This window comes from Rhinolophus ferrumequinum, chromosome 2 (genome assembly GCF_004115265.2).
Source record: "Rhinolophus ferrumequinum isolate MPI-CBG mRhiFer1 chromosome 2, mRhiFer1_v1.p, whole genome shotgun sequence".
NCBI classification, from domain to species: domain Eukaryota; kingdom Metazoa; phylum Chordata; class Mammalia; order Chiroptera; family Rhinolophidae; genus Rhinolophus; species Rhinolophus ferrumequinum.
The window spans coordinates 106,418,421-106,445,801 of record NC_046285.1 but is presented as its reverse complement, the minus strand read 5'-3'; the positions used below and the strand labels follow the sequence as shown (position 1 = coordinate 106,445,801).

The window sequence follows — 27,381 nt, the reverse complement described above, 5'->3', positions numbered from 1 at the left end:
CAACCGACTTGCCAGGCACTCAATACATATGTGGGAAACGACTAAAGAAATGCCCCCATGCTCTCCTCTTCATCAAGGAGACACACACCTTTCTAGGACTCTTTGTTTTCCAAGCTGCCAAAGACCAGATAGGAAAAAAGTGAACCCATAGAAAAACAAGTCTGTAATTTATGCCAAACAAGAAAGGTCACGCAGGTACCGTGGGTTTGTTATGAAGTCCAGCCTTTGTCCTGGTGTTTCTGAAAACTGTCAGGTGGAGAACAGAAGCTCTGTTACCCACCCACTGCTCCTACGTGCCGTAAGTTGCCAGCACAGGAAGCTTCTAGGCCACTGGAACGCTGTGAGCCCGCAATACCCAAACTCCCAGCCCACAGGGAGATTCGCTGGTCACTCACCTCCTCACTGGACGTAAATTACTAGGGCGAGTGCAGTCTGTGGGGGGCCCTGACTGCCCCCAGTAGGTACAGGGCCCCCTTTTCCAATCTCCATAAGGGAGTATTTTGAAAAAGTTCTCAGACTGAGTGACCCCCCCCAGCTCCCAAATCAGCTGAAGAGCAGGCGGAGCCCTCGAGAAAGCCACATACCACCTCTGACAGGTGTGCGATCGACCAGGAGGATCTGAATGTCGCAATCACCCAGCTAAGAAGGATTTTGAGAACGTAGCTCTGCTTAAATGGGCCTTGGTTCTGCTCTCTACTCTGTACCCACACATAAATAGACCACTCTGTAAATATTCTATTTTTATTAAATATATTAGCATTTATAAAATAGAATAAATAACCCAGAAATACATAACTCTCCATAGACAATGTCTGCAGAGCCCCGGGGCCCTAACTTACCTGCCTTCTTAGATGCTCGAGGCTGTCCAGGTTATCAGAATCTAGTGGCCATCCCGGGGTCTCCGCCCCCTCCCCGGCCGGCCCCCTCCCAGCCTGGCCCCCTCCTCTATCCAGCAGTTGGGCAGTGGTGCTCCCCAGTGGGCACAGGTGGTCCCAGGACTGCCTGGCTGGGGGGTGTCCCCTGAGCGCTGTGGGCCACAGAGGGTACAACACGTTTCTGGGCTGCACTGAATTGTCAGCTCGGTTTTGTGCGGAAGTGGAATACGCTGATGCATCCCCCCTCTGGGGAAGGTAACTGCCCACAGGTTGCCAGGATCGTCTAAGAACCTTTTTACTTCCGCGGGATTATCCTGGGTCAGGGCTCTAACGTCCTAAATGACCTTCCCTAAGTCCTCTGCCTATTTTGTGATTCTCTTCTCCTTTTCTTCCTTCCTTTATCACTTATGATGCAAGGATTTCAGACGGTGTTATGTCCTTTTATCCATCTCCTATGGGCAGAATACTGTCCTCCCAAATTCACAGCTGTCTCAGATTCTCAGAATGTGACCTTATTTAGACCAACTCTTGCAGATGGGACCAGGGCAGCTGAGGTCCTACTTCACTCATGCATGACCTCAAATCCAATGAGATCCTAAATCCAGGGACTGATGCCCTCATAAAGACCACGTGAAGACACAGGGACAGACAGGGAGGAAGGCCATGTGACGACAGAGGCTGCGAAGGCGAGGAGGCGCCTTTCCCCGGAGCCCCCAGTGGGAGCCGGCCCTACCACACCTCCACCGCAGACTTCCGGCGTCCCCAACAGTCAGAATCAGTTCCTGCTCACACACGCACAGACTTTGTTACAGCAGCCCTAGCAAACTAATAGAACCCACTACTTGAGGTGTTTTGTGTAACATTTAGGCTTCTGAATACTACACAAACACAATTAAAAATGAATTTTCCAATCCTTTCCCTCGTCAGTGTTCCACTTCCTTTGGGCAGTTCTGTCTACCCGTTGCATTGTTTCATCTACCAATACACACTACAGCAGCAGCGTCTGGGCTAAGCCCACGTTTCTATCTCGGCAACGACGGCATGGGGCAGTGTGCACCTTGGAGGCCTCCTCGGAAATGGTCGCAAGTGTGACATGTTACCAGGTGAGCAGCAGCTGCTCCGAGCTGAGACTCGTGCAGAATGTTTCCTCATTTGAGCGCTGTTTATCTCTGTCACACGTGAATCAGGAAAACACACAGGCTTTAGGTGGCAGTTTCTGAGCAGTATGAGCTGGCACAGAAGTTAGTCCAAAGACAGCCTTAGCTCAGAGACGACGACACCACGTGGCTGCCATGTGAGTCCCAGGGGAGGCACCCTGCTGAGGGGTTACCTCCCCATCACCCCCCAGGAAGCCTGCTCTATCAGGAACTGCTGGGAACTGCTGGGAACTGCTGGGAACGCTGAGATGACGTAGGGAACCGGTTCCTCCCACTTTCCCCCAAGTGTGTGTCCCCTGATGACGCGGCACTGCTGATGGTGACAGGATGGCGACCTGGTGCTCTGCTGTGGGAGGAGCTGGGCTGTCTCCGGTCTCCTGCTCAGGCACGTACTGAGTTACAGCCGCAGGGACTCACTTGGTTCTGTTTATCCAGCAGGCTATGATCCATTACTGGTATCGCTTATTTTAAATCTCCCATCACCTCAGGTTTGGCCAGTGAGAAGCCCTCATTTTGCAGCACATCCTTATTTTCTGGCACAAGATGTCCCAGGCTCCTCCTACTTTCCCTGCCCTGGTGCTGACATCAGCCCAGGCTCTGAAGATGCCAGGTTTGTTCAGCGAGAAACAGAACGAGGATGTCCTGACCGGCACAGGGGTGCTCACGGCGGAGGGGGGTCGTTGCTCCCAGGACCTCTTGGTGGGTAGGGATGGAGCATTTTACACACGCACACACACGCACACACGCACATACAACATACACACACGTCACATACCACACAAAACTATATATACCTCTTTCCCCCTCTTGCCCTTCAGTCCTTGATATCTTTAGTTCCACTCCAATACCACATGGTCCATTCAGCCCCACCCCCATATTTATAACTCCTGCACCATCAGTGAGAAGCGGTCTCCCTTCTGTGATATTCCTGACAAAAATGCACAATCAGAATCAAATGACAAGGAAATACTAGACACCCCCAAAACAAAAGACAGTCTATAAAAAAATGGCTTATGCCCTTCAAAAACGTCAAGGTCAGAAAAGACAAAGAAAGGCCAAGAAACATTTCCAGGTGAAAGGAGACTAACCCACAGGACAACTAAGTGCAACATCTGATCTTGGACTGGGTCCTGGGTCAGGGAAAAGCTACCACCCATTGGACATCTGACACAGTTCTGAACATGGACTATGGATTAGATAATAGCATTGGATCAGTGTTAAATTTCTTGACTTTCATCTTTGTGTGTAGTTATATGAGAACATCTTATTCACAGGAACTGCACACTGAAGTATTTAGAAATAAAAGGGCATGAGATCAGCAACATACTCTCAAATGGTTCAGGAAAAACAAATGTGTACACACACACACACACACACACACACTCACACACACTCACACACACGGAGAAGCCAATGAGGCACAATGACAACAAGCTGTCGGCCAGGTGAGCCCAGGCCCCACAGCAAGACTAGGTGCATTTTAACAGTCCCTCTGCCCTAGGCCCACTCTACTCAAGATGCAAAGTCCCAGGAGACACCAGTAAATGGCCTGAGGTCCCATCCTGCCTCCTGCGGGGCCTGCGCTGTTCCAGGAAGCTCAAGGGAATGGACCTCGAGGCCTTCCGTCGGCCGCCATCAGGGGACGGGAAGTCCTGAGACTCACCTCCTTGTCCCAACTGCACCCAAAGGAGGGAAGTCAGTTCCCAAACGGAAATCAAAGTGCTGCTAGAAACAGGCAGGTGCGCTGGACAGAAAAACAAACTTTGCAGGAATGTTAAAGCCAATCTCTTCTCTCACAGCTAAGAAAGGTTATATAATTCTTAAAGGCCAAAGAGCAAGTTGGAGGCAGAGATGGAACAGAATTAAGCAAAACACTCTGTAGCCTGGCCTCCCAGAGTGTGGTCAATGCACTGACAGCACGCATCACCTGGGAAATGCAGACGCTCAGGCGCCCGCCCAAACTACTGAGTCAGAATCTGCATTTTAACAAGTTCTTGGGGTGATTCACACACAATGAAGTTTGAGAAGCAGTGCTCTACCTTTGTAGGTCTCAACCTTAAAAAAAAGACTTTGTGATACATAGTTCTGTGTGGCATTCTTATAATTTTCTTCTGTGTTTTAAAATTATATCAAAATAAAGAAGCTAAACACCCCCAAAACACAAGGTAAGTGTTTAAACACTTGTGGCTAGATTAGCAGTAGACCTGAAATGAATGAACGAGGGAGTGCTCTGGAAAGAAGGAGAAGTCTGAGGTCACACCTGAGACCTGGTGGGGGCTCCACCAACCAGCAGGGGCCCGACAGGCTGCAAAGGTGTGGAGGCCACAAGTGGGTTGTCGTGATGGAGATGACAGGGTCCGGAAAGGCCACTATGGCATAAAAATTATTTTGAGCAGAAAGTATTTGAGTTCCTGAAATCTCTTTTCTGCCCAAAAGCAGAGCCTCCCGAAAGAACTCAGTTGTTGTAACTCTCTTCCTGGGAGTGATGAGGGGAGATGGACTCTTCTTATTGGAAATGAGAATTGTCCCCACCGCACCTAAACAGACACTGTCACGACACTATCATATCTCCCATCTATTCCCCTAAGGGCCCACCTACTTTTCTAAAAAGTCATCTGTTTTCCCACAAGTCCCCCCACTCCATTAAGAGGGTCTCTAAGCCCCAAATTCTAACAGCCCCTTTGAGTCACATTTTTCTGTGAGCTTCCATACATATGCGATCAGTTTAATTTGCATGCCCCAATTACTGAACCTAAGAGCGTAGAGGAAAACTTTTTCCTTCCCCACCGAGATCAGCAAAGGAGAGAAACCACTGAGAGTGTGGGTTAGAGGCCAGAGAGCTGGGCTCCAGACTCTGCCCTCGCCACCTGCTTCTGCTCAGAAGCATAGGACTAACGAGCAATGTGAGCAGGAACCTCAGAGCTGCTCAGGAACAGAGTGCTGCTCTGCTCTGAGTATTTCATTTCCTCTCTGAAAGATCTGCCCCAGTCAGGCCCCTCATTGGAGCTCAGAGTGAATATACTTATTTTACCCACAGCTATTTTATAATCCTGCCGGTAGTTAGCAGTCATTTCTTGGTGGGAAGCATGATTATACAGAAACCACTGAAGACCAGGAAGGGTCCAAACGCTATCTGTCACCGCCAGAACCAAAGACAGAGGGCAACTCAGCAGTGTTCCTGGTCACAGCTTCCAACAAGCAAGCCAACAGTTACGGGGAGGCCAGTATCCACGTGTGTTTTACAGTGAAGCCGGGAAGACAGCTGGCCACCCGGTGGTCCCCACCTATACGTGGCACCACCCGGAGACCAGAGTCGCTGGGACTTACCACTGGTCCCGGGAGAATGAGACGAGGAAGCGGATGCCGGTGGGGAGTGGAGCCATTTACACACAGACCGTGGGCTCCAGTCACGGAATCCGTGCTTCATAAAGAGGCTGTTCAATCTGGTTCCAAGTGGTCCTCTGTTGCCCCTGAACTCACACGGCCTGGAAAGCGAGACGTCCTCTTAGGTCTAGCGGGAGTCCTCTCTTCCTTCCGGCAGAGGCTCAGCTCTCTATAAGGAAAAGGAGGAGTTGAGAATTCAGGTATTCTGATAATGGCCCCGTGGAGTCCCTGGCAGAAATAACTCCCTGCATGGCTGCTACCCAGCCCAGATCAAAGCCTTCCCTGACGACAGGGTCACCCACCCAGAGGGGCTCAAGGTGGCAGGAGAGCGTCTGCCCTGGGGGCATCCGTTCAAAGAGCCCTGAAATGATTTTCACAGGATGTTCTGATGAGGTAAAAAAGAGCCCCTGAGCTCCTGTCCATCTGGAAGGCGTCCACTGAGGAAGCATGGTCCTTGCCTACAACACTGCTGAACTAACACATTCACACGAAGCACGACTACGTGCCCAGTGCTCACAGCATGTGCTCAACCAAAGCAGCCAGGACTCCGGCCGTGTTCGAGTCCACCCATGTGAACCAGGCCACATTGGAGCCACCGTAACAGAGAGGAGTGTAGGCCTGGACCAGATGGCAGCTCATCAAATCAATCATGTAACTGTGGCTATGCAACTGAACTGAAACGCATCGAACGCTGTGGGAATGAACTTCGGCTCCTATCTGCCTCTTCATTTCTCATCTCCTGTGCTCACTTCAGAGGCCACGGGAAATGACCCCATTCCGAAGTCAGGGCTGCAGGCAGAGCAAGACAGGAAAGAATCGGCAGGGAGGCCTGAGCGCCGCAAGGGGCCTGGCACACCGGCCTGCTTTCCTGCCCCACGGCCGACCTCACGGCTTGTCTTATTTTTCAGTTGTTCTTCTCCACGTGGTAGCAGGAATCTTTTGGACCAATGAGTTAAATAAGACAGTTCCCAGTGTATAAGGACCGTGGATTGTCCTGTCTCATGCTTATTTAAAATTCACAGGTTATACACTTTTTAAAAAGAAAGCTACTTTTGAGTAAACATTAATCTTGATTTAAGAAGCTGACATTTATTTAATGTCTTCAAACAACTTCCTTGAGATAACAGACGTCGCAGCAAATAGTTCAGATGTAGAGGGCTGAAACTCTCTTCACAAGTGCCCATGTCTTCCCAGTTAGAATGGATTCCCTCCCCCACGTCATTCCTGCCCTCCCTCCAGAGGGAGCTGTTTCAATGACTTTTCTTTATACCACTTTTGGAAAAAAATTAAAAATCTTTGGTGAGCGCTGGCCCCAGAAACCCTCACCCCTCCATCTTGTCTCAGGGAGGCAGTGGAGAAGCCCCCTCTGCTCCAGCCGGAGCTTCATCTCTATCCCCACCAGCTTGGCCCCAGACCCCACCAGGGCCTTCACTACATTACACAGCCTCAGCTACTCATTCCACCTGGAGTGTCACCTGGCCCCACAGCTGACCTTGGGCTCCCTCATCTTCTGCAGCTAAAAACAGGGAGGACGACACCTACGTTTTGGGGCTGTTATAGGAGGAAATGAGAACCCGAGGAAAGCCCTCAGCAGCAGCCTGGCACTTAGCAGAGGGTCAGTACACAGCCGCTGGTGTTGTTCTCACGGTAAATTCAGGAGGAAGGGACTGCAGGGGACGGCCGCGTCCCATCCCCTGGTTCAGAACCCAGCACACAGCAAGCGCTCAAGAAACGTGGGGAACGAATTTCCACAATTTTTCAAAATCGTTTTTGCTCAAATCTCTACATTTAAAAAATGTTAGTAAAGTTCTGCTCAAAATGAGTGGACTTCTGTTTGGGCTTAAATATACTTTAAGAAACACGTCTGTGACGATGACCTCAGAGTAAAGGATTTGGTTTAACTTTTACAATGGAAGGCCAGAATGCAACATCATCCTGAGTAAACACACTGCTTCTCTCAGCTTGTCTGGAAATAGTCCACTGCCATCTAAGGAATCCATCAATCAACCTCAATTCCATTCTGGCAAAACCCGAAACAACAGCAGAAATCCAGAAGGCACTGGAAAATCAGCAGGAAAGAAAACTCGATTTCCTTCTAAAACAGCGTGGGCTCTTCTGCCTGTGAAACAGGTGAGAGCAAGTGCTATAAATTCTCAAAGTACAATTAAGACGTGCACAGATCGTGATCTTACACGTGGGATGTTCGGAGCTCACTGTAATGAGGCCTCCCCCTGCAAAGCCAGGGCCGTGCTTTGGAAACCATCCCGTGAGAGCTGGTGCAGACCTCTGAGGTCCTCGGGGAGGACTCCGTGCCCTCGCGTGAGCCCACGGCCACCCTGGGAGAGGCACATGCTCACTTCTGGGCAGAACAATGAGGTCAGTGGCTGGCCCCTGGCAAGCGGACTGCTGCGGGGACAATTCAGGTTCGTCCAGTTTCCCTCTGTCCTCTCCTCCGGCTCACCCCCACCACACACGGCAGCAGAACTGGAGCAAATCATGTGGTTTAAACCCTGTTTGGGGCACACAGCCCAAGTACATAAGAAGATATACTTTTTTAAAAAATGTGTGTTAATAGGCACCCCTGGAACCTATAGGGAAAAGTGTCAGAATATCCGGTTTCATTCTACTGTCAGAGCGCCTTGGGAACCAGCCACTCAGACCATCTCTAAGAGAGCCTTCTGCAACAGCCCAACCTAGTCACCCAGTACAGAATGACCCGAGGGAAATATGCATTCTCGAGCCCCACCCTCCGACTCCACACTGGTGATCTGTGCAGCCTAGAAAGTTCCGCATACTCTTCAGAGACAAAAATAATCAGACTCAAAAGTAAGTAATGGCCAGAGTATTATCGAAAGGGCCTTTCCACAACTAAAGCACTGCTGTAAATAATCAAAGCAGCCCCAGGCATATTTTAAATCATCTACTTAAAGACCAAGTTTTAAAAGTGGATCTTATTTCAAGGCAAAGGTGGGTGGGAAACGCATGTCTTCTGAGAAAGAGGAAACACTTCCTTGCCAGGAAACAAACACACCCGCTTTCTATGGCTAGTGCTTTGAAGGCTCTATTCAATATTTAAGATGAATGCCAGAGGCCACTCTCTCTTCCCCTTGGCTTCAATACGAAACGGAGTCCTCCGTCTGCACCACCACCAACCAGGACCTCAGAGGTGGGCTGCGCCAACCAGCACCTGCCGATGCAGTTCGAACACAGTGCGGGGGAAACTTGGGGGCTGGAGGCCAGGACTTCAAGCTTGATCTCAGAGGTTAATGCCGGAGCTGGGGGGGGGGGGGGGCGGAAATCTAAGCTAGTTTCCCACGTTTTCAAACCACCTCACACTATTTAAGTTCAAGGGCAGGCGGGCACTTTCCGGGCAGTGAGCTCTGGGAGACTAAAGGAAAGGTTGCCTTAGGATTCCACCTTTAGAAATTCAAACCTGGGGGTGGGGTAAGGGGCTCTCCAGTGCGCTCCGTTCAAATGCAAATCCTGATGGTTCACCGCGGTCACCAGCATAAGCAGCAAGAAGCTGGGAGGGCAGGATGATGGCAGCTAGAAGTAAAATGAGCCCAAAGGTGGTGGCGGCGACTGGTGGACTTTCCTGGGCTTTAAGCCCTACAAATACGTCAGGTCACGGGCATGGCCCGCGCTAGCTGGGAGGCTCAACGGCTCCGGAACCAGCTGCTCAACAGACAAACAACCCGAAGGCCCGGGTGCTGACGTGCCAGCCCCCCGGGTGCCTTTTTGCGCTGGCTCCTCCCCAGCGACTGATCCGCGGAGGAGGTGGACCCGGCGGGCATGCCCACAGCCACATCACGGGCGGACAATGCGCCGGTCTCCTCCTGCGGGATCCCTAGACCCCCGGCTGTCACCCTGGGCGGGGTGGGTGGGGAGGGGACCTGGCAGGACAGCTCAGCTCGTCCCTGCCCGGGGCTCCGGTGGGCGGCTGCCAGCCCAGCCCCGCTCCCCTGCCTCCACTTCCTGGGAATGCCCGTGCCACCCGGTACCGGACGCCGGCCGGGCGTCCGCTACTCCTCTAGACCCTTCATTCGGAAGACTTCCCTAAAGCTGGGGGAGCTCCAGACCGCCTGGCCCCAGCCAACGACAAAAACAAAGACGGGCGAAGGGGGAGCAGGGCGCAGGGACCCGGCCCGAACGGGCGCTGTACCCCTCCAGCGCGGGCAGCGGGCGGCCCCGCCTGTCGCCCACGGTGGCAGGTGCCGCGAGGCTGCGCCACCAGAGTCCGGATTCCCCGCAGGTGCGGGCGGTGGGGAGGGGTCCTTGCGCCACTTCCCAGCGCCAGTCCCCGTCCCCGCGTCTCACCTGTGCCTCCCAGGCCCCCGCAGCGCAGCCTGGCCCGGTGGCCGGGCCTCCGTGGGCGCTTCCTGCTCTCGACTTCCTGGGGCGGCGCGGAGGCCCCGCGGCCCTTTCACTTTCCTGAGGCCGCGGGGCGCCCGGCCCGGCGGCTGCGGGCGGCTCGGCCCCTCCCCTTGCAGCTCATCCGCTCCCCGGTTCTCCCGCAGGCCCCGGAGCGCGCCAGGGTCCCAAACGGCCATGGGGGCGCCCCCGCGCGGAGTGGCGCCGCCCGCCCGCCTGCCAGCTGTTGGGGCCGCCGTCATTGGTCCGCTCAGGATTCTTCGCGGCCATCCTGTGCCTTGCACCTGCCGCCCAGCGGGCGGGCGGCATTTACCGATACGTTCTCCGCAAGCCAAGCCGCACAAGCCAAGCCGGAGCTCCCCAACGGCCCTTTGTCCTCGAGGTAGGTCTTACCAACAGGAACAAAGCCAGGCGTCCCTCAGGAAGGACCAGTGCTAAAGAGGGCCTGCCTGCCTTGGCCACCTCAGCTCCCTTCCTACCGACCCGTCTCAAGAGTGAGAATCAGGAAACTAGCATTCTGTTAAGTGACAATGCGGACCACGAGGCTATGCTGAACCATCTTTTATCACACCTGTGTGCATGCGTGACACACGCAGCTCACACGGCTGTGCTGGGGAAGCCCAGCCTGGCCCCGGTCACTTGGCCCGGTCACCCAGCATCCCTGGTGCCCTCACCAGGGACAATCGCTCTCTGAATCCCACGCTCACTTCTGGCCCAAATTTGACCTCTGGCAGCCTGTGAGAAAGGCCCGATTAGAGACCCGCCTAGGAGTACCTGCAGAACCCTCCCAGTAGACACAAGGCATCCAAACTCAAGCCAGGAGCCCAGCTCCCAGGAGAACACCTCTCAGGAAAAGCCAAATGAAGCAGAAAATACATTTGACAAATGAAATTCCAGAAGGAAGGCTGCCCCTGCTTTACACAATTCTAAGGCTAAAACCAGTCCAAGGCCGGGCTGTAAATGCCCAGGGAGGTCAGTGTGGACAGAGCCCTGGGCCTCAGGCGGGCACCATGCCCCACGCTGCCCAGCACTCCCCTCACGCCAGCCTTAGAAGGCTGCCCCCTCCCTGCCAGGCCCCACAGTTTTCCACGGGGGCTGTTGTGTTTCCAGAACACCTTGGTATCTTTTTCCGTCTGCTGGATTGGGTTGCATCAAGTGCACCTCTCAGGCTTTTGAGAAGTGTTCTCCATGCAGAAAGGAAAGCTGCCAGCCTCACTGTGGCCCTAATGTGCAGCCACAGGACACCTGCGGGGTCCCCTCTTCCTGCAAGGGAGCTGGTCCAGGCCTCTGGACTTCTCTCTCCCTTTGGGGTGGTCTCTTTCTGCAGACCTCCTGTCTGCCGGTTCCTTCTCCTCCCTTTCCTAACGCTCCATTCCTGGTGAGCCCCAAAGCAGTCCAGTCGGGCCCCCAACCCCCTGTCCTTTGGGGCACTCTGCAGAACCGGCTCAGGGCCCCTCTCTCACTGAACTGGGGCATCAGCCTCCCCAGTTCCAAGCTCTCCCTCATGCAACCCACTCTCTGGCTGTCTCTCACTGCCCTTCTAAAGGCCTAACCCACCCGTGCATCTTTCTGCCCATTGCTGCTGGTTTCCAAGATGCGTGCTTTCTCCTACGTTGGTATTTCTGCTTTGGTCCTCCTGACCCCAGCCTGGCATGGTGAGCTCAAACTTGGGGGCCCAGGTCAATTATTTCTCTGTTCTCTCAGGCAGTCTTCACTGCATTTTCGGGGCGCTGCAGGCACCTCTGGATCCTGACATATCACAATGAGTTAGGACTAGTTATCTCTAAATCCATCTCCTGCCCCCTAGACATGGGTTGGAGGGCTTCTCGGGGTCATGCCCACTCCGAGGGCACTGATCCACGTTTGCAAACTGCATGAATGGATGTGGTGTGACAGTACAGGGTATCCCAACATTTTTCACATTTTCTCACGGAGAAAACGATAATATTTGCATGGCACCCTAGGGAAAACCAGAGGGGACTTATCATATTTGCTTAAAAATATTAATCTTTTATAAAATGTTAATTTTTATATTAATCTTTTATATGATTGTAATAAACATTTAAAATGTGTTGGAGGAGCTAGTAAATTTGTGTAAAACTCCCAAATAAAACAGTTCACATTCTGAAATGAAAACCTGTGATTGCTCTGATGAACACATAAAGTTTTGTGCTTGAAACAATAGCACACAAGTTCAGACCAGAGGGGGCAACTGGGACGCCAAGATTGAGACACTTTGTTCCTGCAACTAATGATAACTTTAAAGCCATTTTTTATAATCAAACACATTTTACAACAGTTGAAATGATATTTAAAGAATCTAACAAGCCTTCCTCTTCTTTCATTGACATATAAGATTGAAATTTCTTGTGAGAGTCGAATGCATTTCCAATCCAGCTAAACTTCACATCCAGTACTTGAAATCACCACCAAGCATGCCAGGCCCAGGGAGGTGTGTCCTTGGGCTGCCGCTGACTCAGATCCGGCCAGGGCTCAGAGAGATGAGGCCAGATGCCCAGACTCGCACTGCCTGGGCGGGACCCTGCTTCAACCCCAAACTTCCATGCTGGCTTTGAATTTGTTTTGATTTTATTTCAGTAAGAGAGGAACAGATGAAATCAGAGGCACGCGCACTCTTATCCAACAAGTATTCACTGGGTGCCTACAGAGGCCAGCGCTGTGCCAGCCCTGACGCCTCGCGGAGTCAACAAGGGGCCTTGCCTTTGCAGAGGTCACAGAGCAAGAGGCAGGTGGCAGGAACAGGTGGTCCACTCAAGGGGAAGCTGACGGGAGGGTCAGGAAGGTGCTATATTCATTTCCTAGGGCTGCTCTCTCAAAGGCCTTCACACCAGTGGCTTAAAACACCGGCAACTGACGGGTCAGGAGGCCAGAAACCTGAGCTCAAGGAGTTGGCAGGGCCCGCTCCCTCCGATGGCCCCGGGAACAACCTGCTCCAGTCTTCCCTTGGCTACTGGTGTTGCCGGTAGTCCTTGGTGCTCGTTGGCTTGTAGGTGCATCACTCCAATCCGCCTGTCATCACGTGGCCTTCTTCCTGTGTCTTCACATCGTCTTCCATCGGTGTGTCTGTGTGTCCATGTCTCCCCCTCATGAGGACACAGTCACAGTGGACTTGGGGTACACTCTACTCCAGAAGCCTTCAACTTCACTAATTACATCTGCAACTAACTACCCTATTTCCAAAGATGGTCACATTCTCAAGTTCTGGGAAGGAAATGGCTTTTTTTTGTTGTTTTCTTTTGGGGGTGGGGCACTATTTAACCCAATACAGGGCCACTGCGTAAGTTTTAGCAGGCTGCAGGGAAATTAACAAAAGTGCACCCCCAGGCTGGCAACACCAGGAAGTTGTTAAGTCATCAGCACCCTAAGCGTCAGGCTGCAGAGGGCACTGCTAGACAGAAGGGGCTTTGGTAGGAATGCAGCTGCCTCCACATTACAGCCCAGCAGGGAAGGGGTGCGGGTAAACAACCCCACCTCTCCTCCTGCCCTCCCCGACCCAACCCAAGACAGGTGGAGGCCCAGGGGCCACACTGCGGCCCCAGGAGGCACTAGGACAGGTGTGGCCCTCCCCATAAGTGAAGACCGCAGACAGGTAGCCAGCAAGCCCAGCACTGTGTTACGTGTTACAACAGAGGGCACACGGGGTGCAAGAGAGTGTCACCTGACCCAGGCTAGGTGGTCACGGCAAGTGACATCTCAGGAGCATACGAGGAACTGGCCAAGGGCACAGTAGGGATGGGACACAGCATGTTGTCACAACAGAAGCCGCAGGCCAGACTGGTGTCAGAGATGGTGCAGGTAACGTGAGGGCGCAGAGGGGACGAGGGGACAATACAGCCGAGATTTCGGCAGTGGGGAGCGCCGACTGGAGAAAGGTCTAGGAGGTGAGAGAAAGGAGGCAAGGGAGAGGGAGGAGCCAGGATGACTGCCAGGCGTCCGGCTTGGGCAGCTAAGTGGATGGAGGCGTCTTCATGGAGAGAGGGAGCATGCAAAGGCCAAACAGACTGGGGGGTGGGCTGAGGCGAGGACTTTACTTGCTCTTGTTGAGTGTGGGGTTCCTGGGGGACCTCTCAGTGGAGCTGTTGACCGGGCTGGATGTGTGGTCTGGAGTCTGAAAGAATCCTAGGCCAGTGAGCGAGGCCTGCTATGGACAGCAATTGACAGCCAGGGAGTAGGAAGCTTCCCTGGGCAGGAGACTAGACTGAACCCCAGAGTGCTAACACTTCAGGGCCAGGCAGGGAGGAGCGGTTGGAAGCCAGGGATGGATTGGTGGGAAAGGCCAGGAGAATGTGTTGTCCAAGAAGCCCAAGGAAAGCAGTGTGTCCAGAAGGGGAGAGAGCGGTCCACAGAGTCAGATGCTGCGAAGATGTCCAGGTTTGCTGGCTTCACCCAGCAGCTCACGGCTGACACTTCCATGGGGGTGGGGTGGGCGGGCAGACTGCTGTGGGTGAGGACTGAGTGGGGAGTGAGGAAGACGAGGCAGCACGGAGCCGACCACCATTTCAGGAAGGGAAGAGACAGGAGGGCCCAAAGCTGGAGAGGGACTTGGGAAGGAGGAGGGTATTTGTAAAACATGGACATTTTCAAGCATATGCTGCAGTTGAGAGAACACTGCAGTGAAACACGTGTACCCATAATCCAGCTGCATCAATTATCAACACACGGCTGATTTTGTTTCCTCTTGGTTTTGACTTCACTTCCTGCCCCCGGATCATTTGGCAGCACATGACAGATATAGTATCTCTTCTGTAAAGTTTTATCTGTATCTCTAAAAGATATGGTTTTAAACACAACCACAAAACCATCATCATGGCTGTGCCAAACCAGAACAATTCCGTAACAGCATCAAGTGTCCAGCCTGGGTCCTCACTTCCCGGACTGTCCTATAAGTGTTCTGGCTCTTGCTTTTGTTTGTTTTAAATGGGGATCCACAGGTGTGACAGTCCACAGGTGTGTTGTTTGACACGTCTCCTCATCTGGAAACTTCCCGGCCTGTCTCTCTCTGCCCCAGCTGCTGGTTGCAGTTGTCATGGAGGCAGGTCACTTGTCTGTTTCCTACACTCTGCCTGGTGCAGACTCCACCTTCACGCTGTGGTCTGAACGGTCTTTTGCCCGCAGCACTTCCTGAAATTGGCAGTGAGGTGTAGAGGCCTGATGAGATTTGGTAGGTTCGAGGCAGGCACACGGCAGCTGGGCATCTCGTTCTGCGGGCTGAGGTTCCTTCTCTAAGTTCACTGATTCTTTAGAAGTCAGAACTCACAGAAGGGAAACTGTGATGGCCGAATTCCACTCTTCTGTCTTTATCAGCGCACTTCTGTAACGAGAAACTTCCCCTCGTCATGTATCTAGTTAACTCTGAGGTAGTTTGTACAGGAAAGGCAGCATAAACTCGGAATAATGCCTTCCTTTGTCACTTTTCCAAATGAGTTGGTTTTCTAGTATTCTTCAAAAGTCACGAGTGTGTTTTGTTACATGCACTGGGGACTGAGTCACAGCTGGTACGCTGACCCACTGAGTACGCTTCTTACTGAATCTCACTTGCCTGCCTTTGGCCAGTGGGAGTCTCTTCTCAAGGTCTGGAGTCCTTCTGACACGACCCTGGCACCTTTGAGTGTCACTGCTTTCTAGTGTGACAAGCTATTCTGAGCTCATCTCACCCAGTTCCTGCCCCAGACCTGGAAGCAGCCATCTTTCCTAGGAGGCCAGGTCCTGAAGAAGTAGGAGACGACGGAGTCGGTAGGTACAGGATAGGGGCTCTCACTCAAGGACACATGTCCCTTCACAGGCAGAAAGACAAGGGATCCAAAGCGCGTGTGGAGAAACAAGCTGCGGATGGAGAAGGGACAGTGCGTAGGCAGAGGCATTTTGGAGGCGGAAGGCCCCAGCTGAGAGCTCTCATCTGTGTTCCCGTTGTCACAGAAGGTGAAGACCATCGCTGAAAGTGAAGAGGGAGGAAGTGACCTCTGGTGTTTGCGGAAGTCTGGAGGATTGAGGGTAGCCACTGGGAACCCTAACGAGAGGACAGCAGCTGTTGCCAGACGATGAGCTGGAAGGAAACGAGTGAATTTCTATTGGCGCTGATCTGTATGACGGTGTGTGAGTGTCTGGGAGCCCAAGTGGGTGCTGGACAAACAGGTGGGCAGAACTCACCGGAAGGGAGGCTTTGCCATCCGCCCAACTTGCATTGAAGACTCACTCCTTTTCCCTGCTCTTAAGAAAGAGGCAACTGTGACACCTACTGGAAAGCTTGCTCATTCATGTGAGAGAAGCAATAAGAGCTAGAACCTTCTATGTGCAAAAGAAGCCCTGTGCTAGGAGCCAGGGTTGCGATGAGACATAAGAGTTTTGAAAAGGACGTCTGTCCAGGAGATCAGCCTCTCCAGGGAAACCGCAAGGTGTGGCGAAGAGGCCGTCCAGGAGAGGACAGAAGCTCCAGCCAGGCCAAGGCAGGCGCAAGCGCAGGCCCTGCCTATCGGGAGCTTGGAGGACCGTGGGCCCCAGAGCCAGAGAAAATGCCTCAAGCTTGGAAAGCATAAACGCATCACCCATTATTTGAGAGATAAGGAAAGGTGAAATCAGAACCTGTTTACATAATGTGGATAATTTTATCTCCGCGGATAGAAAAGCAAGAGTTGTAGCAGTGTGGGCACTAACTGCTAAGCCAGGAGAGCTCTGCTCAATGCTGCTGATAACAACAGAATGAAGGGCGTCCCGCTGTGAAGCGTGGCCCACGTTCCAGGCAGTCCATGTGCCAGGAAGCTGGGGCCCCATCAGTTGTGAGGCGCGGGCCTGCCGGATCCTGCAGAAGCCCAGAGAGGAGCTGCTCAGGCTGCACCAGGCCCGACTGGCTCATGTACGAGAGCTGCGTCTCCCCCAAGGGCTCCCCTCCTGGATGGGGAAGGGAAGGGCCCAGGAAGGGGCCTTGAACATGGTTAGAGAGGGTTAGAGAGTCCCCTTGGCTACATCCTTGGTCCCACTGGGTCAGGGAGTGGGAGGGGGTGTCAGAGAGCTAGGTCTCATCTCCACAACGAGGGGTCTGAACCCACCGAAAGTCAGCCTGCTCAGTCTTTAGAAATAGGGAGGGGTGCCGGGGTGGGGGTTGGGGGGAGGCCAAGAGTGGAAGGCAGTGGCCTCTGGGCTGTAGGATGAGGAACGAAGGGACAGAGCTGTGTCTTTCAGTACTGTTTGATTTTAAACTACAGCTGTGCATTGTCAAATAAAATAAAAATTAATGTAAAAAAAGAGAAGGCTATGCTTAGCTTAGGCAATGGCTTGTTGGTGGTAGGATTGTAGACCCTGCGATACCTGAGTCTGGGACACCTTTCCAAGTGTCCTGAAATCATATGGAGGAAACGGCTCATTTACACGGGTGGGCTTGGCAAACTGCCTGCAGAAGACAGGGTGAGCCAATGTCCTTGCTCTGGATCCTTCGCCCTGATCCTAGAAGAGATCTTTCTTGCCTTTCCTGTGTACGTGGGTAAGGTCCCTGAGAAACGTCCCCCCTCCCAGTGCCTTTGGGGGGAACTGGAGCCAATTGGCCGTGGGCTGCTGGAGGGGCTGGCACTGAACTGGGACTTACATCCCCGCCAGGCGAGCTCCCCTCCGGGCTCATGTGTTGCCTGAGTCCGTCTGCTGTACATTCCCCTTCATTTTCAGCCTCCAGGTAGTTACCAGGTCAGGAACGTGGAAATAGAAGCTGACCCATCACCCAAGGAGTCACGCCCTCAGTGGAGCTTGGCAGATAAATGTGGTAAGCATGACGGGAAATTTTACAAGGTTTCCCGCAAGGCTCAACACTCTGCAGCCCAGGCGTGGTTTGGTCAAGTATACGGCTTATGTTGAGGGCTGTACTTACGACTCCCTTTGGGCCTGTACTGATGATTTCTGAAGACAAGGTACTTTTATTCGAAACGATATGCTGACTAACAAGCCTGGTGGGTAGTAACAGCCACTGCTCATGTTCCCTCACCAAACCTAGTGGTCTTGCTTAGTACCACCGTGCCCATCTTTTCTCAGCCGACAGGGAGTCTGCGCAGGTCTGGCCTCGCATGGTGAGGCTCTTTGTCCAAGCAGCAGAATCCACCGTACTCACCAGGGCGCGGACAGTGCACGAAGCCACTGGCCCCTAATGACCTCAGCACTCACTGTGGCCACAGGAAGGCTGGGCCCGGGGGTCTGCCAAGTAGCTATGTTTTCTAGTTCACTAACTGATTAACTTCTATAGTTGAAACCATTTGTTTTCAGTCTTTTCTAAAACTAGACTTGTGTAACTCAATAATAGATGTGATTTATTGGCTATGGCATTTTTTTCTTTACTGTCCCTTGAAGTCACCTTTTTGAACACCAGTCATGAGTCCACAGTGCGTAGCAGTCTAGAAGGAAAGGCTGGGATCTGGAATCTGAAGATGTGGATTCAAATCCTGAGTCCACACTTACTGGTGGGGGACCCTGGGATGTCACTTTACTCTCCCGAGCACTGGTTTCCCTGCTGTGCCTCCCTGGGGCTGACGTGAGGGTGAAAGAGGTAATGTGTCAGGATGTGGCCTCTGCGAGGGCAGAGAGTTCTACCTGCTTTGTGCTCTGGTGAGCCCGTATCACCTGGAATCAAGCTGGCACAGCGCAGATGCTCAACAAGTCTCTGTTGTCGAATGACCAGTCACAAACGTCCTTCAAACTGTGAGTCAGCGCACAGAGGCCTGGGCGACTCTAATTACTGGGCAGCACAGCAAATTATTCCGATCACGTAACGATTCTAGGACATGTCGGGAGCTGGGGTAAGAGAGTCCTTTCCGTCAGCTTATTTTGTTGATTTGCCGTTTCCTTCTAAAAATGGAGTTTGACTCCCTGCCCCCTCATCTCTAATCTAAATCCTGTTAAGATTTGGTTAGGTGGCAGGAAGTTAATAGAGGTTTTTAAACCAAATATGCCTACAAAATCCGAGCTATCTGCAGCTGACAATGATAGCCAAGCTATCATTTGGCTGTACTAAGGGAACTAATCAAAGGAATGAACTGGTGAAGTGAGACTATTTTCACCAAACTGACCTTGCTTATAAATGCCTGTTTTTACATTTCCATTCTCGTTCAATGGGGGAACTTTAAGGCTCCCTGCACGGAGACCCTGTACCCAGTGCGATAAGTAACTGGCACTACGCTGATGAGTTCTGACATTGCCCGGAGCGGGTTGCCAGGGGCCTGACATGGCCCAAGTAGATCCCAGCCTGGTTCTTTTCCATGCCAGGTCTCAGGGCTCAGATGGCACGGGTGCCAGTCCCAGGAAACCTAACACTACCAACCTGGTTTAAAATCTTCCTGGCTGTCAGGAAGGGGGGAGGGAAACGATTCACTGAGCTCTCCTGCCAGCTGCAGTTGGTCCACAACCACTAAGGGCTTGTCCTAGCAGCTCGATCCTCCTGGGGAGGACAGAAAGACGCACAAACAAGCAGGCATGTCGGAGCCGTAAGAGGAGGGGCCAGAGCTGAGGAAGGGCTTTTGGTGGGCGTCCCAGAGTACTGCTGAATGAGGTACCCAGCAAAGACACCTGAAACAGTGTTTTCTTAATAACATACTGGAGTAGAATATCCTTAAGTAACGCCCCCTGCTTCAAATCTGTATTAAACATTTCCATTCACTCTTTTATCGAACCTTGATTTGAGTCAAGATAATTCTGGTATATCTTTAAAGTAAAACACTATTCAGTCTTTTGAAACACGTTTGAAGAAGTTTTCACATGTTTACCACATAATGAAGGGTATGTGGTCGTGGCAAGTGACAAATAAAACAAAGTACAAGTATATATGCATTTGAACAGCCTAGAAGGGTTCACACCAAAATGCCAGCAGCGGCCGTGTCTGGGAGGTGAGGTTTCCAGTCTTCACTTTCTTCTTTCTACTTTATTGTATTTTCCCGACTTGCCAAGGGCATTTAGTAATTTTAGTACTCTGAGCCTCAACTAAGTGTCAGACTCTGTGCTAGACTGTGGGGGTCAAAGCCCTGGGGGCACTTAGGGAGGTTAACCTGGAAACACAAGTCACAACTGTGCAAGGAGTGTGACAGAAGCACAACCAGAGGGATGGTAAGAAGGGGCCCGAAGCAGTTAGGACAGGGGTCCCGGGGAAGGTGTCAGAGTTGAAGACTTGCTCAGCAGAGGGAAAAACGGGAACAACGTACAGGGAGATGAGGGTGCCTGAGGAAAAAGGATCTAAGTAACTAGTAGTGAATGTAGATGAAGAATAAACCTCGGTGGGGAAGGCCCTTATCCTCGCAAATAATCAAGGAAATACAAAGTAAGGGCACCAGGAGACGCTGCTGTGCCCATCAAGTTAGCAAGGAAGAAAATGACTTACAGCAGTTGAGGCAGCAGTGGAGTCCCTCACTGGGCTCCAGCGGGGCCGGCAGCCGTCCTAGGGCCACGCGGGACGTAGTTAGTGCTCCGCTCCGGCCCAGCACCACCTCAATCTGTATGACTGCACTCTCGAGTGGGACCTGAGATGAGGGCAGAGATCTATGCATCAGAAGTTCACTGTCACTCCATTCGGTCATTCATGTCTTTATTCCGGGGAGTGGGCTCACAGGTGTTGCACTGCATTATTTTGCTATATCACTGCCATATGCATCAAATACTATATAACCATGATTTAAAAACCCAAGTTAAATATATACAGTACATTTCTATAGCATCTGGCATTTCCAGACCATTTTCGTCCTCATTATCTTATTTGATCCTCATGACCTTCCTGCAAGTTGGGCAGGGCGAGCCTTATTCTGAGAAAAGAGGGCACACGTCAGCTTGCAGCCTCCTCCCGTCCCTTCCTTGGAGAACCTGGTCCATTTCTGGAAGGTGCAGCCCCTTGCACTACGGTCTCCCACCACCACCACTGGCCATAGCAAGGTCACCTGTAATGTTAAAGCAGAACCCACCTTACATGTGCACTAGGAGGGGAGAGTGACATCCGTTTTAGGATGAGGAAGTAACATGTAGCCAGCAGGCATCATAATTTGGGTAATTTTTTTTAATAGTATGGATTAATGTTGAATTTACCCCAAACGGGTCTTTAGTTTTTTTCCTCATTTTCTCATAGGCCCCCTAGTATATGACCTAGGGACACAGCTCACTCTGTTGTAGTTATTTAGCTGATGTACTGAGAGAGCCCTGGAAAATGGAAAATGATTTAAGAAGAATAAAAAAACCAAGATTGTAAACCAGAAGAAAAAAGGAATAAAAAATTCACGCACTTTTTTTCTTTTTTACGTGTTGCATAAATAGTATCTAGCATTCAATTTCATGAGCACACGTTAACTGAGCACTTACTATGTGCTGGGCACTGTGTTATGTGGTGGGGGAGAGGAGCACAGGTGAGCCACAGACGGTTTCTACCCTTGGGTTGCTGTCCAACACGAAATTCAAGTCTGCCCAATTTCCTGACAGCTCACCTCCACCCTGGCTGACTCCATCGGCCAGCCCACCCCACTGGCGTGATACATCACTAAAGAATCCCACTTCCTGGGTGGAAAAGAATTTGTTTTTCTCTCTTGAGCACAGCATTCTCAATCCTTCCATTAAGCCAAATATCTCAGGTTGGGGTGTGTGTGCGTGTGTGTGTGTGTGTGTATCTGGTTATTTCCTCCTTGTTGGTTGCCATTTTTTTAAGAGTCATAACCTTGAACAGTTAAAATACTTACACTTAAGAATCTGCCTGTCTGTATATGTCTAGAAACTTCAGTCTCCTCCCACCCTCATGTATATTAGTATTAATGTTTACTGCACGAGCATTAAACATCGTCTGTTCATCACAGACTAACTTCTGATTGTCACAAACAATTACCTGGCTGAACCATCTTTGGCAGCTTGATCCTCTTCAGGAAGAAATAACGATTGAAAATGAGTCAAAACCGTTGTCCAAAGTTCCCCAAAGACCTATTGATAGACAAAAGGTGGTTAGCTTACCATGCGAGTGACACCAGTACAATTATTACTAGTAATAGCTAACAGTTACTAATCGCCAGGCGCTGGGCTAAGCTCATTATAAATATCTTATGTAGACCTCACAACCGCCCCAGTTAACTATGGTTTCCATTTGACAGATGGGTAAATTGACTTCAGAAAGAAATAAACAGAACTAGGATTCCAACCCTGGTTCTGACTCCTACCCACTAGATGCCATAAAAACTCTGTTTCAAAAATTCATTAAATGTATCGGGGTGATATTGGTTAATAAGATTATATGTTTCAAGGGTACAATATTATAACACGTAACCTGTATACTGCACTGTGTGCTCACCACCCAAAGTTTAGTCTCTTTCCATCACCGTATATTTGACCCCCTTTACCCTAAAAACTTTTTAAGAAAGAAGTTGCAATTCCTGTCTTTTTGATACCTAGCTATATATACACCTATTATATGTGCATACATAATAGTTAAATTTGCAAGAATACAAATATTTTAACAACCTCAAATTTCCATAGGTACGATGGGCCTGAACTCATTTTGTTGCAAGTCCCTGTTTTTTATCTGAGCAGTTGCTAGAAACTTAAAAAACAAAACCAAACACGCTGTTTGCATTTGTCTGATCTCCCTGAGTTCTTAAAGGCCCTTTCTCTGCATTGTCCTGGGAAGCGCAGAGGAAACAGGCCCAGGCATTCAGCCAGTCGCCATGGCAACTGCCAGGTTGTCCCTGACTGCAGCTTGGAGGCGTGTCATAAAGGTGTGGCAGATAGGGAGGGGACCCCAGGCGGGCTTCCAGGGCACCTCCAAACCCCGGGGGATCCCACCATAGAAGCAGAAGGCACCCTCACCAGGGCCTCTGCGCAGACGCACCACGGCCAGCCAGGCCCGAGTTTCTTTACCCTTTTCGTACTGGGGGTCACAGGCGTCGGTAGGGAGGTGGGTCTTATTTACAGTTAAGAAAGGAAAGAAAATAATTTCTTACTGGGGAAACGGACCTTGGCGGAACCGGGGGCACTCACCCTCCCCACTCACCTGAGGCCTTGCCGCCTGGACCAGCCCTTCTCCAGGGACAGCGGCATCTGCGCGAGCGCCCAGCTGGGCATGATGGGAAATCCCTCCTGGGGGATGATGGGAAGTGCAAGGTTTTTAAGAGGTAGGAGAGGATTTCCTCCTTTTTTCCGGGGAAGAAACCCCTCTGGTGAAATCCTCCCCTTTTTGCCTCTCATTCCCCGGAAGAAAAGAGGAAGATGAGTTAAGCGAGTGTTTTGAGGGCCTTCAGAGTTTGAAAGCTCTGCTTCTGTGATTACCAAGCACTTCCGGGTCACCCAGGGGTTAGGAGGTCAGGCAGCCTGGAGCTGCAAGGAATCAACTTGGCCTGATGAAGGCTTCCTGGGACTCCCCAGATCTCTCAGAGGGAAAGAGTGGGTTCTCTGTGGCTGACCTGAGCTGGGAGCTGGGGCGCAGCCTCTTTCTGGAAGGGGCGTTTGGATCTGGCCCAGTTGCTGCTGTGGGAGGCTGGGACGTGGTCCTTTTGTTGACCCCGTCTTGCTTTATTTGGACGATTGCTAAACCTGGAGTGTAGTGAATTTACGGTAGATTCACTGAAAGGGTTTTTGGGGACAAACGAGGACTGATTTACATGGGCCATAACAAGGATTGTAAATTTTAGGATTCACCAGTGCTATGGCTAGGGCGCCCAGCTGCTACTGCTGTGGTTCAGAACAGGGTTTGCGTAAGCCTCTTTCTGGTGTTTTCCATCTCAGGCTTATTGAGCTAGAGCTTCCCGGCTTGGTAGGTGGTTTAAGGCCACTCCCAGCAAACCGGAGTTATTCCTTGACGTCAGCGATCTGGGCGCAGGCAGTGCAGTGACGAATAGTAATGGCTCTTGAGTCAGAAGACTTGGTTTGAATTCCATTGGCTGTATGATCGCCCTGTGGCTCCCTTTCCTTAGCTGTACGAAGGGGAAATGACTGTGAGCATTTAGTAAGGTAACTCATACGAAACTCGGAAAACATACCAAACCAGTCAAAACTTAGCAAACATTAGTTACTGTCATTCTCAAAGCAAATTTGAAAGTTACTTTTCTGACGCTTTTATATGCAAAAAGCTAACATTTATTTGCGTGTTCTTGATTACCGTTCCAGATTTCTAACATTTAAAATATTTTTCATGTTTTATTATATAAAGACATGCTCAATTATAGTAAATGTGGCAAAGGCCAAGTTTAAAGAAGGAAATAATGATCCGTTATTCCAAGCTCCTTACTTTTCCCCACAAGAAAAATTGTTAAATTTTGGTGTTTATAGTCTGTTTATCTTTGCAACCAATAAAAAAATATGATTATAAGGTCTTGTGTGTTAATTTGCTTGTAAATTGTTTCTTTCTTCAGTAAGTGATATGTTTGGGCCTGAGATTTGGTTAAGATTGAGCCTTCCTTTATGAAATTGTTTCTGAGGGAAAAGTCTGCATGGTACGCATGTTCAGGAAGATCTGTGGCTTATTCACCTTGTGGATTTGGCACTCGTAATGCCGCCAGCAGGATCAAACTCTGTTATGTTTTTCAGCCACTCCCCCATCTCCCTCAGCAACAACAAACAATGAACCTTGGAGTGGGTGTGAGAGGAACTTTCTATTAATGATATGTGATTTCTTTGTAATATCTTCATAGTTAATCATAATAAATAACAATACATTAATAAAATATCGTCCTTGATCCCTGTGGAAGCTCTTTGAGATTGGTAAGGCTTACTCTACCCAGTTTACAGAATAGGAAACAGACTCAGAAGGCAGGTGAGTTATATGGGGCAGGAAAAATAATTTTCTCTCTACCCTTTTAAGTTCTGGCTGGTCTAATAACCAAATTAACATGAAACAGATTAACAGGAGAAAATAACCAAATTTATTACATATGTACATACGGGGGTTCCTTAAGAATATGGGACCTGAGAGTAGGCAATTCACAGGTAGAGAAGGAGGAGCAAACATTTGGTACACAAATTCTTGCCGGGCCACCCAGAAACAATGGGACACAGAGGGGAGTCTCACAAACAGACTTTACAGGTTCCTCTGTCTGATACATTTAATTTATATTATGCAAAAGTGATCTCCCTTCCTTTAAACAGGTATGTCTATTTGAATTCCTTTAGGGAGGTAAGGGGGAGAATCAAAGTTTCTTTCTGTGTCTTCTGTTTCTTAAAAATAACCAGGTTACTGTAGTCAATGTCCCAAACAGGCATATTTTGGGGTGGCAAACTCTGCTTCTTCTTGGTTGCTGAGGTGACCAAAGCTAATAAGCCTTGGGGACCCAGAATTAAAACTTGGCCATTCTGGCTCTAGGTGAGTATTGTTTTCACCAATCAATGTTGACTTTAAGACCTGTTTTCCCTCCATTTAGATAAATTATTTTGAATACTTAAATATTATATTTAAAGAAATAAAACGATTGGGTTATGCTTATTGTTGAAGGTATTAAATCTCAAAAGCAATTAAGAGCACCAAACAATATTTAGATTTAATTTTATAACTTGCACAAACACACTAGAAATTGGATATACACATGTACGATGGCCAGACCTATATAAAAACAGAACTCTGATGCACAGTCTGCATCCAGGAAACCAACCTGTTATGTCCAGTAACCATCCTAGAAAGCCAGCCTGCTGTAAATCAGACTTGTAGGAAGTCAGTCTGCTATCTCCACCAACTGATCCGGAACAAACAATAACCCTGTAACAACCGGCGTCCAGTGGCCAGGACCTGATTAATAACTGAGAGTTTTCTAACTTTTGTCTGAAGTTCTAACTTAGGACGGAGCAGAGAAAGCTGAATTTGCACACTAACCAATCACACAGGCCCCGCCCCCCCTAGTTAACCAGCCCACAGCTTCTTCAGGACACAGCCTCCAAGCAGGGCTCACCCAGAGCTGTCCCTTTGTCCACTAAGAAGCCTTTCCGCCCTTCTGCCTGCGACTCTCTGCCAAATGCAATCATGGTGGCTGACAGTCATTGCTTGTTCTCATTTGGATGTTTTTTTTAATTTATTTCCACACACAAAATAGATTCCTTCAAAAAAGACAGATAAAGAAAGAAAGGCCTCAACCATATTTCCATCTCACTAGGGATGTAAAGGCCCATATGGACTGGATTTCGCTGGCTTGGTTGAGCAGCATACTGTGTGAAAACACTTTTCTGGGTTCTGTAGGGGAGACAGAGATGAGGAAGGCATGGCTACTGAGTATACAGACATCAGAAAACCACCCAGATGACCTGAGACAGAACTTGTCTCGTGTGTGATGAAGGTGATGCAAGGAACTCTGGGAGTTAAGAGACGGACAGCCCATCTAACTTGGAGGATCAATCGGAGCTGCAGGAAGGTGACAAATACTCAGAGTAAAAACTTACACATACATAGAAATGTGGTTAATGTATACTAATAAGATACACCCCTTAGATTTAAAATTTGCATGTCGTTATCCTCAGACCTTTAAAATAGAGATAGATGGGTGATGGCTAGATGATACATCGAGTTGAAGTCCTTCCTTCTTCTCCAAGTTCCATTCTCCTCTCCCTCCCTGAGGGCGCCCTTAGGACTTTGGAGCTTTTTTGGGAAGTGGCCGCTAGCAGTCTTTGAAGAATGCTGTTATTTTTGGTAGGCAGAGCTGGAACAAGGAAGGCACTTCAGGGGGAGAGTATGGCGCGGGCACAGGCATAGAAGTGGGACAGCGGGGGGCAGTGCCTGTGCTTTGGTTTTGTGTAAAGCATGTAACAAGTACAGGAAGGGATGGTGGCCCTGAGGCTGAGACGATGTCTGGGGCCTGGAACGGGGAGATGCTGAATGCCAGCCAATGAGAGGCTGCATCCGGGTTACTAAGTAGATGACGAGTGTGAGGAGGCTGAGAGGGCCAGATGCTGGAGGCAGAGGGGCTGAGTTAGGGGCTGTGGCCTGCATTTACAGAGGGAGTAAGACGGCCTGGACGGGGCGATGACAGAGGAACTGGGAGGATCGCGAGTGGCCCTGGGGAGGCGGTGTCACACGTCTAGAACAGACTGTCAGATGGCAGGGGGAGGGGCCCATTAGTGGGTGGAAATGAGTGTGAATGTGTGCGTGTGTGTGTAGTGTGTGTATGCATTGTCTGTGGACACGTATGTCCTAAGAGGTCGGAGCTGCCTCCTTGAGTAAGGAGGAACTGTTTACAAACACCAGTAAAGATCTCGGCGGACACATCTCTATGGACAGAAGGGTTGCAAGAGCCCAGAAAGGTGAGGAGGAGCGGGCAGGCTCGCAGGGCCCCCCCAGAAGCCGAGGGGCGGGGTCAGAAGTGGTAGTGCCCAGCATCCCGCAGGGGTGAAGCCCTCTCCAGGGCTGGCCTGACTCTCTTTTGCGCCCCTCCCCTTTAGGGCCCTGATCCAAACAAAGGTGGCTCCTCGTTCCCGCATCACTCAGCAGCCGACTAAAGGGTTTCTAGGGGCCATCTACATGGCGTCCTGGTTGGAGAGCTGGTGGGTACCACGTCCGTCCCAGGCCCCACCTCCGCCCCTTCCCGTTGCTATGACAGCATACGAAGGCTGCCAGTGGCTCCTCCCTAAGCCTCCTGCCTCTCCCCTACACCAGGCCACGCCTCCTCTTCCCG

The 27,381-nt window shown here is 50.6% G+C and overlaps 1 protein-coding gene and 1 long non-coding RNA gene across 5 annotated transcripts in view; both read right to left on the bottom strand.

The window, feature by feature from the left end:
* SLC37A1 (solute carrier family 37 member 1) overlaps positions 1-9,988 on the bottom strand; it is a 50,585-nt gene extending 40,597 nt beyond the window's left edge. For 2 of the 4 annotated variants that reach the window (XR_004425342.1, XM_033131032.1), the window contains exons 1-2: positions 9,734-9,988; positions 5,360-5,585 (exon numbers count right to left, since the gene is read on the bottom strand). Coding sequence is in view for 3 of the 4 variants with exons in the window: in XM_033131032.1 (XP_032986923.1) it covers positions 5,360-5,415 (56 nt within the window). In the remaining variant the exon portion in view is untranslated. Of the gene's footprint in view, positions 1-5,359; positions 5,586-8,849; positions 9,126-9,733 lie in introns of those variants that run through there. The other 2 variants (XM_033131017.1, XM_033131024.1) reach the window with 2 other exon arrangements.
* A 10,169-nt stretch (positions 9,989-20,157) lies between these two features.
* LOC117031336 (uncharacterized) lies at positions 20,158-22,826 on the bottom strand. The gene is made up of 3 exons (XR_004424505.1): positions 22,785-22,826; positions 21,630-21,721; positions 20,158-20,289 (listed from the first exon to the last, which is right to left on the bottom strand). It is a non-coding gene; the product is annotated as an uncharacterized LOC117031336 (long non-coding RNA).
* Between the last annotated feature and the right edge of the window lie 4,555 nt (positions 22,827-27,381).